Source organism: Ceratotherium simum, chromosome 10, assembly GCF_057802395.1.
Source record: "Ceratotherium simum simum isolate JZ-2026a chromosome 10, ASM5780239v1, whole genome shotgun sequence".
Lineage (NCBI taxonomy): Eukaryota > Metazoa > Chordata > Mammalia > Perissodactyla > Rhinocerotidae > Ceratotherium > Ceratotherium simum.
The window spans coordinates 65,784,315-65,796,972 of NC_141909.1; the positions used below are offsets into that span (position 1 = coordinate 65,784,315).

Below are 12,658 nucleotides of genomic sequence, written 5' to 3' on the forward strand. Positions count from 1 at the left end.
AGTACAGACTTTATTTAGTGGGCAGTAGAGGGCCATAGAAGGATTTTAAGCAGGGGTATCTCGTGATGATTTTGTTGTTGGCAGGTTGTCTAGCAGTAGAGAGGGGAAAGAATTTAAGAGGGGCAATGCTGAAGGATTAGAGATCAAGTAGGAGGCTACTGTTCAGCTTAGGTGAGAGATGTTGAGAGCCTGCAAACCAGTGGAGTAGTGAGACCTGAGAGGAGACGCAGACTTGAGAAAAAGCAGACAAAATCAGCAAAACTTGTGATTGACTAGTTATGTGCAGGAGGAAGGGGGAAAATGGCTCCCACGTTTCTTCCTTGGATGACTGGGTGCTAGTTATTGATACTGGAAATAAAGAGGAAGAACAGGTTGGTGGTAGAGGAAGATAATGGGTTAAGTTTTGAAGATTTTAGGTTTGGAGTGATTGTGGGAAACCAAGGTTGGGAAGCAATTGAGTTTATGAGTCTGCAGCTCAGAGGAGAAGTTAACACTGATAACTAACCACTTGAGTGCGTAACTCAGTAGAAAGAAAAGAGCAGCAGCCCACTGGTAGAAACTTGGGTTTTCCTGAAATTCAGGAAAAGTTTGATGTTTTTTGGAATAAAATAATTTTTAAGCAAAAACAATTATGCATAAAAATGTAAAACAAGTCTCATAATATCAAAATATTGAAAACTACCTAAGCGTCAAAGAAAAATAGAATGCTTAAGTCAATATGGTATATCCACCTCAGAGAATATCAAAGTTGTTTTAAATGATGTGTAGGAAGAGTTTACATAAACATAACATGTTTATGATTAAATGTTAAGAGTTTTTTCACTTTTATCTTTAAAACTATGTATTATGTAAACAATGTAACAATATGCATAGCAAAGTCTGGAAAGAAATACACATATAGTAAAAGCAATTTTTCAAATTATTCAAAATTGTTTATATAATATTTTCATAATGAGGAAACAACTGTTAAAATGCATTTTCCCACAATGAGATAACACCTCACACACAGCAGGATGGCTATAATCAAAAAGACAAATAACAACAGGTGTTGACAAATACAGGAGAAACTGGAACCCTCATACATTGCTAGTGGGGATTTAAAGTGGTGCAGCCACTTTGGGAAAGTTTGGCAGTTCTTCAAATGTTTAAACACCGAGTTACTATATGACCCAGCTTTTCCTTGGTGTATACCCAAGAGATATGAAAACATACATCCACACAAAGACTTGTACATGAATGCTCACGGCAATATCATTCATAATTGCCAAAAAGCAGAAATAACCCAAATGTCGATCAAACTGATGAATGATTATTTAAAATGTGGGATATTCATACAATGTAATATTATTTGGCAATAAAGGGAATGAAGTGTGTCACTTAACAACCAGAATACGCTCTGAGATAGCGTCATTAGGCGATTTTGTTGTTGTGTGAACATCATAAAGTGTACTTACACAAACCTAGATGGTACAGCCTACTACACACCTAGGCTATTTGGTACTAATCTTATGGGACCACCGTTTGTACATGCCATCCATATCTGACTGAAACATCGTTATGCTGGACATGACTGTATTGACATACGCCACAAGTTAGGTGAACCTTGAAAACATCACGCTAAGTGAAAGAAACCATGCATAAAAGATCACAAACTGTAGGATTCCATTCATATGAAATGTCCAGAATAAGCATATCTACAGAGACAGAAAGTAGGCTAGTGGTTGCCCACACCTGGAGCAGCCAACCCTGGTCGTCTAGTGGGTAGGATTCCGAGCTCTCACTGCTGAGGCCTAGGTCCCCGGTCAGGGAACCAGACTACCCATCTGTTGGTTGTCATACTGTGGTGGCTGCATGTTGCTGTGACGCTGAAAGTGGTGCCACCAGTATTTCAAATACCAGCAGGGTCACCCAGGGGGACAGGTTTCAGCAGAGCTCGCAGACTAAGACAGACTAGGAGGAAAGACCTAGCCACCCAGTGCCGAAAAATTGGCCATGGAAACCCCGTGAATAGCAGCAGAGCACTGTCTGGTAGAGCGCTGGAAGGTGAGAGGTTGGTGCGAAAAGAACAGGCAGGGTTCCGCTGTGCTGTACACAGGGTCACTAGGAGTCGCGAAGGCACTAACAACAAAACAAAGGCCTGGGGTGGAGGGTGGAGGGGAGGGAGGAAAATTAGGACAGACTAGAAATAAGTACGGGGTTTCTTTTTGGGGTAATGAAAAAGTCCTAAAGTTAGGTAGTGACAATGGCTGTGCAACTCCGTAAACATACTAAAATCCATTGAACTGAATGCTTTAAAAGGGTGAATTGTATGGTATACGAATTATAGCTCAATACAGCTCTTTTAAAAACTCTCATTTCCCTCCACCTCCAAGGGAGACAGACACAGCTGCAGAGCCTGTCTGACACCAGGTCTGAGAAGTGCAGAAGGCATCAAATGCAGGATGAAAGCAGCGGCCTCTGATGTTCTGCCTGGTGCCCAGCCTGCCCTCCAGTTCTATCTGCTGGAGGTGTCACCAGGCCCCAGGAGACGGAGTCCTGGAGTCTGCGGGGCATGTAGCCTTGTCTCCGGCCTCTACCCTGGGCTCCCACACACCTTTCCTGCTGGCCTCACCGTGGGCACCAGGGAGCTTCGTGGGAGATCAGCTCTTCTGGCAGCAAGTCCCGACGGGGCTGTGTGCATCCTCCACGTTCTGGGTATGGGTCCTGCAGAGAGAGTTTGGGACACTTAGCCCTCAGGCTCGGGGGCAGGTGCAGAGGCTGAGGGCTTGAGGTCTTACCGTCTGTCTGACCAGGCCTGAAGCCTCTCGGGGCTGGGTGAGGCTGGTCCCGGGCCATGTGGCAGCTGCAGCAGGGCCGCAGACCAAGTCCTCAATTCTGGTCCTGTCAAAAGCGCCTTTCTTGTTCATTCCCTGTCTCGTCACAGCTCTATTGGACAGGTATTAATAGATTTCCAGGAAGAGTGAAATCTGGGCCTTAGGTCCCACCACTCGCCGAAGCCTCGACACCTCATGGCGGTTCAATAAACAGCAGTCCTTATTACTGCCTTATTTCACTATCTTCATGGAGTGTCAGCACAGAGCGGGACACCACTGGGACAGAAGGTTCCTCGTTGCTGCTCATATACTTTGCTTTTCCTTCTTTTACTCTTTTCTGAGGGACTTGAGTACTACTTGAGAGGAGGGAAGAAATAGTCTAAAATTTTATTAACTTGACATTGGTTTTGAGTCTCTGTCCTTACTGCTCTGGTGTTGGGTATAATTAAATATCTTGGAGTTGACATAAAAGATCTTGGCCCTTCTTCTAGAGTCCACTTAACCCCCCCACCCCCACAAGACAGATTCAATTCTAGCCAGTTCCTAGAGATTTGTGCCTTTCATATGCAAACCAAGCAACCCAGAGCCTGTTCTTCATTCCCTGTCTGATAATGCAACTGCCCTATCAACCATAAGGCAACTGCCTCCTTCATTAGACTTTTACAGGGCTCTCAGCTCTGGGCTACTTTCCTTCCGCTTTAATCACCCTAGGGCCAGGTACCAGACAACTAGGGCAGTCCCTATGCCCCAGAGTCCGCTGAAATTATTCAGATCAGCTAATCCTAAACCTGTTTACCCTGCCTTCCCTGTTCCTTCCCACAGAAACCACAGTAAAAGCTTTTGCCCACGTTTTCAGTTTATTCCCTCTGCCTCCTGACTGACCCTGGTGCTTCACTGTGTGGCCCCTGTGGAGTAGTGTGCCATCGCCTCTTGGGATCTGTGAGCACCGTAAGCTATCTTTTCAATGTCAGTTGTCTCCCAGTCATCTGCCTCGCCATACCTAAATAAAAATAAACCCTACATTTAACTAACATACTGTCTGGGTCATACCAACAGGAAATCACACGTCTATAAATGATAAACAAAGCTTCTTTGATTCAGGACACTGCCTTTGAGGGCTTCTCCTGTGAACCTTGGCTATTACCAGTGCCTCTTGATTTAGTGGTCTGTTTAGAATTCAAGCCAAGTGGTGGTGGTGGTGTAGAGGGGATGGGGGTCCTGTCATCATCAAAAGTGGCAGAACCATGTCAGGCCACAGCTATCATGTATTCTAATGCAGCCTATGTTTCTGATTCATTGTCTTCTGAATGGTTTCAACTCTGAGGAAGGCCTGGGGAGATATTTTGAGCTCTTTTTGCATGTAGCCTTCTCCAAATATTCTTCCCCTGTTGAGTACCTTGCATGCATCTCTGACTTGCCCTGACTTCCTTTGGATATAATCTTGCTCTGTCCAATAACCTTCTCTACCACATTTTGCCACTTTGCAATTAGTCACATTTAAATTCCTGGGATAAGATCTTAACATCCTGAAATTCTCTTTGGGCTGTTGGACTAGGATGTTCAACATCTGCTGTCAAACTTCCCTTGGTGCAGTTTACTGGCTTGGTTGGGGGGCAGGGAGGAATCAGTACAATATAGGCTCAGATTGGCCTGACTCTGTTCCTGATAATTTTTTTTTCCTAGTCAGGTCCACTTTGACTAATTCTGGTTTGGGGGTTTTTCCTTTAAATTGGGTGCCTCTAGGGTGACTATGACTTTATGGCAGGGAGATCTTATCTCTCACTGTCAACATCCTGATGGGGCTGGATCATGAATCCTCCCTTCCTTGGTTCCCTTCTTGGTTCCCCAACTTCCTGAAGGCCAGGCTTTCTCCCTAGCAGCTTGGAAATTTCCTACCACACAGGCCTTTTTCTTTTTTTCTATGGTGAATTTGTTTTTTCTTCTATAAGGAAGACTGATTGAGCTGCACACATCTGTTGCTGATCACAACCTTTCTGCTGCAACATGGCCATTTCTCCCCCAATCTTGAAAGTGCAGGAAGAACTTTCACACAGTTCTTTTTCTTCCACATCACCTTCTTTTGTGTATTTTGCCCTCTTCTTGGGGGTTATCCTTCAATACCTATAAAAGGCTGTCTTTGCATTTCCTTCTGGTATTAAGTGGTGGCTGCATATTAAAAATCTGACTGTATAGGGCCGGCCCCGTGGCTTAGTGGTTAAGTGTGCGCGCTCCGCTGCTGGCGGCCCGGGTTCGGATCCCAGGCGCGCACCAACGCGCCGCTTCTCCGGCCATGCTGAGGCCACGTCCCACATACAGCAACTATAAGGCTGTGCAACTATGACATACAACTATCTACTGGGGCTTTGGGGGAAAAAAAAAAGGAGGAGGATTGGCAATAGATGTTAGCTCAGAGCCGGTCTTCCTCAGCAAAGAGAGGAGGATTAGCATGGATGTTAGCTCAGGGCTGATCTTCCTCACAAATAAATAAATAAATAAATAAAACTGTTTTAAAAAAAAAAAAAAACCTTAGACATGGGACTTTAGCGACTGCTACCTTATTGATATTCAAAGCACAGTCTACCACAGTGAGTAAAATTGTTTAGCAAATATTTATTAAAGATAATTCGTTAACATGTCTGAAACTTAAGTATGATAGTGAAGTGACCCTTCTGGCTCTATTATAAAGTTTCTTACAGTACTTAGAAAAGAGCTGTGAATAGAAAAGTGCTTGCTGAACAAATGACCTAAAATTCAATTTTTTGTAAAACGGAATAGAAGCAGAGAAGGGGATTGTTGTTGCTATGCTCTTTATCTAAGGAAAATTTCACTTAAAATTAACTCAGAGTTTTCTTTTAAATTTACTTTAATCATTTTGTATTTTCTCTAAAAGTTTACATAGACAATGATGATTTTGTGGCTTATGAGATGTAGTTGAACAATTATCAAGTCTTCATGTAGATAACTGCACATACACAATTCATTTAAAATTAAGGGCTTCTACGCTCATAGGGAAGCATGCTGAAGCATGTGTGAATATGGAAAAAGTATATTGTTGTTGTATGGGGAGTGGCTATCAATGGATAACGGGGCTTACCGGGATGTGAGAGCACAAACAAGCCATGGAATTGAGCCTCTGTCTTGAAGTTCACGACTAAGCGCCCCTCTTCCCCGATGCGCATGCTGGTTGGATAGAGAGAACCTACAACGGGATAGCGCACAAGAGTGGAAATATTGGTTACCAGGGACTCCTAATGTACAGGATTTCTTCCAAAAATGAATTCAGATTCATCTCATCTTTAAGCATTCTAGCCAAAAGGTATTATCAGAAGAATTCTGAGTGATAAGAGAGGCAGAAGTAGTTTTGTTTCTAATGAGAAAAGGTGTCTAGAAGGTATGCAAAAGAGAGTTAGGTAACATGAGTGAGGCCAATATGAAATACATATACAGATGGGTTACAGTAGGCCAAGATTTTTTTTTAAAGCTTTAGTCTACATAAATGAAACTGTAAATTGAGAGACTTGATGAACTTGTCAAATTTTGAAGATTTGGACATGTAGGTGGAAATTGGTTTGTTCTTCAGGATGATTCCAAATTTTATAGGCTTAATAAAACTCAAGCTTTCCCAAGAAATTTAGCAGTTTGACCAAAGTTGACTCCAGATTCAAGAAGGAAACATGAGATCTTTATGTAGAAGTTGAGAACCACTGTATGGATCTATATTAAGATTCACTTAAATGTACATTTTCTAAGGCAAGATATGAAATTAAAACATTTGAAATAACCTGGAGTGATTGTTCAGAGTGATCGTATTACCTTTCACTTAGCTTTAAGGTAATTTGATCTGTTTAAGACAGCAGATTTTGAGATGCACTATCAACAGTATTTTCCCTCTGACTCGCAAAAAGTAATGCAGGTATGGTACTCAGACGTGCATGGAAGCATAGCACTACTATATGCCTGAAAAGAAACAGCACTAATTCTACTAGTGGGGTAATTAGCTTTATGATTGTGGACTTTGAATTACGATTCTGACATGGAGATTGAAACAAAGTTTTATAGATGCTTATGGGCCCAATAGTTAGTGGCACTTAACACTATTGTTCTAAGATATTCAGCTAAGCTATCAGAGAATGATAGAATTTTAAAACAGAAATAATAATAGAAGTCTAGCCTATCTTTCAGAAGAAATTGAGTGCCGTAAAGGTTAAGCAATATGTTCGAGATCACACAGCTAGTTAGCTGTAGAGCCAGAGCTAGAATCTAGGACACAATTCACTCTGGACTTTAAAACACACCTCCCATTTTCAGAAACAAAAATGTGTAACTTTTCCTCTTGGGTTCATTCCTTTTTTTCAGTTAGAACTTCCTCTATCCACTTTCTAGAATCTAGGGAAATATATAGACTGTGTCATGTAATGCATAAATCTCCATGAAATGTAAATGTTATATGTGACAGTCACATATTATGCAAAATTTGAGGCACTGATATGATTTAGTTAAAACAGTTTTTCCATGACAAAAATGCAATTATCTTAAAATATTGACTATAAAAATAAAATATATTGGAAGTTGCTTCTATTACTTTTAGCTACAGTAAAAACCCTCTTAAGTAATTCAAAGAGGTAAGAAAACTAGTTTGCCCACCTTGGAGTTCGGCTTCCGGTGGGCTGCCAATTCCATCATTCCACAAGATGGCAGTGTCATACACAAACGTGAGACGCAGCTCTGACTTCAAGTCAAAATGCTGCCAGCCTCCTACCCCAACGGGGGAATGGAACACGTAGGAAACGTACAGAGGGACTCGAAGAGTCACATAGGACTGCACTAAATTTAGGACCTAAAACAATAAAATGGTATCTGTCAGTACGATTCAGTGTTGTTAACTAAATGAGCCTAATCTTGTACAAGCCATTTTCTCCTTTCACGTAACTGAAGATTTCATCTTCAGTTGAGGAAAGGAAATGACAGCACTTACAACACTACTGTCCCCTCACTGATTTTGGAGCAATTAAATAGTTGTTACTATACTAACTTCCTTTGCAACAAAGGATATGTAGCAGAGATCTTTAAGATAAACTGCATTATTTTGAGTATGCTATACTTTACATAGTCCTTTTTGTTTTAGAGCAGCTTTATAAGATATGGTTCACATAACATATAATTCACCTATTTAAAGTGGACAAATCATTGGTATTTAATATATTCAGGGAGCTGTGCAACTTTCATCACAACCAACAGGACTCCCGTACCCATTCTCAGTCATCCCCTTATTCCCTCCTCACCTCCAGTCCTGGCAACCACTAGTCTACCTTCTGTTTCTGTCTATTTGCCTATTCTGGACATTTCATATAAATGGAATCATATAATATGTGGTCTTTGGGGACAGGCTTCTTTCACTTAGCATAATGTTTTCAAGGTGCATCCATGTTGTAGCATGTTTCAATACTTTTATTAGTGAAAAGCACCCAATTTTATGCCTATACCACATTTCATTTATCCATTCATCAGCTGATGGACATTTGGGTTATTTCTAGTTTCTGGCTATTATGAATAATACTGCTATAAGGTATTTTTTAATTATTATATAGAGGAAGATGAAATAAAGCAGGAAAGATCCAGGGAAGCAAATATGTTTGGTAATGACATGTAATATTTAAGGTGTCTCAGAAATAATTAGTTGAAATGAAGCATCTTGCTTAAAATTTATGCTTTCCTCTTTCAAGTATTTTGCAGGTGGATTGGGGGTCATGGAGGATAAACTAATATTTATTTATTGAGTGCCTACCACATTTCAGATATTGTGTTAGGTTCACAATAAAAGCTATTCAATATTTTCACTCTCCCCCAGAATTATATTTATATGTATGGATGGATGATTGGATGAATGGATGGATAGATGATGGATAGAAAGAGAGAAAGAGGAAAACTAAGATTCAAAGAAACAAAGCAAATTTCCCACAGAATTCTTTAAGCTTCTGGAGTGGCCCTGCCAATATTGGAACCCAGCTGTGGACCCATGCTTTTTCTACTCTATCACACTTTATCATATTCCAAACAAAGCTGAGGGTAGTCTTAAGATCACCTAACAAAGCTTATCATATTTAATTCTCAAAAATAGCTCTGCAGAATAGTAGGGCAAATACCACTATCATCTTCTACACAAGAGCAAATTTGGGTCAGATCACACTCCTTAGAAGTTCTAGTCAGGCTTTCTGATACAAGTCTAGTTCTCCTTCCACACTGAGCTGGCAACAGGAATAACAGTCATGAGTTAATGAATAATTTGAATCATGATAACTATAATTTGAGATAGAAGCAAACTCCTCAAATCACAAAAATGATGACTTGAATCATCAACAAATATATATTTAAAAAAACTATCAACCAAGCAAATTATTTGATCCTCGGCTGTGTAGTAGCTAGCACCCCCCATTATCTGCTAACCTGGCCAGCAGGAGAGGGGCCTTGCAATCAAAGTCCTTGGAGATAGTATTTTCTAAGGGTGGATATTATTGCAGTGATTGAGAAATTGATCTTGAAGTGCAATTTTAGCACTGACAGTGTAATGGAGAGTGATTAAGTCAATCCATATGTCACTGGTAATTGAAATTAATATTTTATCCTGTGATTTTAATAAATCAAAATTTTTTTAAAACTTAGGCTTTAGGCATGAATTTCCAATTAAACTCTCTAGGTGCTCAAAATAATTTTTGCCAACATTATACTCTATCCATCAAATGTGACTGAGAAGTGTATCAAATGTGCTATTTTGGAGAAAACTATTAACATTCACTCCCAAGGAACAAATTCTTATTTGATTTTATTTGATTCCCATGATAACCTAGAGTTTGATCATTTCTGGACCTGGTAACCTAGAGTTTGATCATTTCTGCACATGGAATCAGCATCTTATTGCATTTTCTTGTTCACCAGGTCTTCTTTGTCTGCTTAGAATTTCTGTCTAGAGGAATTGGAGCCTAAATGGAACTATGTTGATCACCCAGGTCACCTACCCATTCATTCCTGTAAAACTGAAGAATGCAATCTAACTTCTAGATGTCATCTTAATGAGCACTTAATTTTCTTTCAGTCTGTACCACAGGACTTTTTAAGGTATTTGTTTATAGTAAAGAAATATATGTTAAACCTGGTATACTGCTCTTAAAGAAACTGTGACACGATGAGTGAGTTTTGATGTCCTTACTGATGTTTAAATTCTCCAACAAAGGCAAACAATACTTTAAATTCCATATTTAAAGGGATAGTGTAAAATTCAAATGCCCTGAAAAAGGTAACACACTGATGTACATTTCTACCACTACTACTAAGTGGCTAATAATGGGCAGCAAGTATGTATTTGGGGAGGTATTACCTGCTGAAGGGACAAAAGAAAGTCTGCTGATCTGTGTCACATAGGGGAAGAAGAGGAAGAAAAATGATACTCATAATGTTGCCTAAGGTGAGAACTAGTGTTGAGGAAAATTGCATTATATTTAATTATTCGCTTATTTTGGACATGTAGCTGAAGCGATCCAACTTACATATTATCTTATTGATGTTTTAAAATTCTTATAGAAGTAGGCAGTATGTATATGTACTAATAAAAACTAATCTAGATTTATTTTGTTCTGTTGCAACTTTCACTTGAGCAAGGCTATATTTCACATGTATTGAAATCAAGCCACGAAAAAGATAGTTGGCAGGCCCAAGATTATTCAGTACAATCAGGACTGACACTCAAGTATCTAGACCAGCACTGTTCAATGGAAATATAATGTGAGCCACACATGTAATTTAATTTAAATTTTCTAGTAGAAACATGTGAAACCAATTTTAAAAATATACTTAACTCAATATATCAAACCTATTACATTTTAATATGTAATTAACATAAAATATTTTTAATGAGATATTTTATATTCTTTTTTTGTACTAAGTCTTTGAAATCTGATATGTTTTTTACCCGCACAACATATTTCAATTCTGACTAGCCCCATTTTGAATGCTCAATAGCCACACATGGCTAATGGCTACCGTATTGGACAGCACAGATTAGACTCTTATACCCAAGGCGTTTTAACTAGACCACACATATTGAAAACAATAATCATTTAAAAATATTTGACAATCATGCAGCTACCCCATCTTTTTTTTTTTTATAATTTTTATTTATTTATTCTTTTCCCCCAAAGCCTCAGTAGATAGTTGTATGTCATAGCTGCACATCCTTCTAGTTGCTGTATGTGGGACGTGGCCTCAGCATGGCCAGAGAAGCGGTGCGTCAGTGCGCGCCTGGGATCCGAACCCAGGCCACCAGCAGCGGAGCGCGCACACTTAACCGCTAAGCTACCCCATCTTTACGCAGGATATATGGTTTGCGCTTACTTCAAAGATTGAAAACAGAGCCAGAGCTGTTAGAATTTTATCTGAGGGCTACCACTGGTGGGGATTTCCCACTGGTAGAAATTTCTTTCTGTTGCTGCTTTTGTTGCCAGAAGTATGTCTACATCATCAAGATGGTGGTGTTTGTGAATGTGTAACGAAGGCTCATAGATCTCAATAGCTTGAAATCTCAATACAGTGTGTACTTAGCTAATCAGCTGAGGACATTGTTTTAACAAGTTACAATTCTCAGCCAAGGTCTCTCAGTAATAGCAGTCTACACATCCAGGAACACCTGGAGGAAAGAGACCTTGGCTTCTGTTCAGCTACAAGCCTTTCTGAAGGTCTGTGGTATCAGAGATGCATGAGGGAGACTCTGGAACGAGGGAGGGTCAATATTGGTCCACAAATTTGTTAGTATTAAGGACAATTCTATGAGATATTTACAATAACAGAATTAGAAATAATCTAAATGACCAATAATAGAAGAAGGGTTAAATAAGTTATGCTGGCACACCCACAAGGCAAAAATATCATGGAGCCATCAAAAGTCATGTATCTGAAGAATTTTTCTCGTCATGGGAAAATGCTCCCAATATGTTAAGCTAAAAAGCAGTATACAAAATGGTATAAATAATATTACACTGCTATTATTAAAAATATGTATGTATATTGAAAAGAGACTAGAAAATACGTCTGTGTTCAGTGATAGTGGGACGAGTGAGATGTTTTTTCTTATTTTACACTTTTTTAGTTCTCCAGCTTTCCAGGTGATATCGTTACTTTCATTTAAAAAATCCACATTATTAAAAAAATTAACTGACAAATTTGACAAAATAGGAAGTAATATGCTGCATGAAAGTTGTACATTTGGGATTCTCCCTGCTATTTCTTGCAAAATGATTTAGCGTGGCTTATATGTAAAAAAGAATAAATCAGTGTACTGAGTATAAAATAATGGGATGAAAAGAGATGGCTTCTAAAAGCCCCAAAGTTCCATGTTCCTAAATCAAACAAATAGTAAAAAGAAAGGAAAATTATTCCTTGAACCAAACAACTAGGAATAAACATGTTTACTTTTCCAAAATCAAACTGTCTTTTCATAAGTACATTACAATTTCATGTTTCACGTGCAAACTGTAATTGGGGTTGCATTTCTGCAGCATATTCATATTCCTTGAATGATGTTATGTCGCTGTTTACTTAACAAGGTGCGAGTTAACATTCTGACCTTGCAGTACAGCCAGCCAGGCCGATAAAAGGTGGAATGAACTGAGGTGTTTTCAAGAGAAAAATCACCAAAAATACCCAAGAGTTTAAAAAACTTACTAACTATTTTGCATCACAAGTGTTTTTCATTGTACACCCAAACAATTTAAAATTTTATTTAGGAAACAGATGTCACACAAAAAGGTGGAGCAGAATCATTTATTTTATTTATCTCTATTTTTCTTTTACTACTA

The 12,658-nt window shown here is 39.2% G+C and overlaps 1 protein-coding gene and 1 long non-coding RNA gene across 2 annotated transcripts in view; one reads left to right on the top strand and one right to left on the bottom strand.

The window, feature by feature from the left end:
- Window positions 1-12,658, top strand: part of LOC147916159 (uncharacterized) — a 29,695-nt gene that overhangs the window by 9,571 nt on the left and 7,466 nt on the right. The window contains exon 3 of the long non-coding RNA XR_015553452.1: window positions 2,373-9,926. This is a non-coding gene — a long non-coding RNA (uncharacterized LOC147916159). The remainder of the gene's footprint in view (window positions 1-2,372; window positions 9,927-12,658) is intronic.
- The window catches only part of FREM2 (FRAS1 related extracellular matrix 2), a 172,796-nt gene continuing 165,923 nt past the window's right edge, over window positions 5,786-12,658 (bottom strand). Inside the window, exons 17-18 of the mRNA XM_087436139.1 lie at window positions 7,458-7,650; window positions 5,786-6,012 (exon numbers count right to left, since the gene is read on the bottom strand). Coding sequence (XP_087292265.1) covers window positions 5,801-6,012; window positions 7,458-7,650 — 405 coding nt within the window. The 3' untranslated portion in view covers window positions 5,786-5,800. The remainder of the gene's footprint in view (window positions 6,013-7,457; window positions 7,651-12,658) is intronic.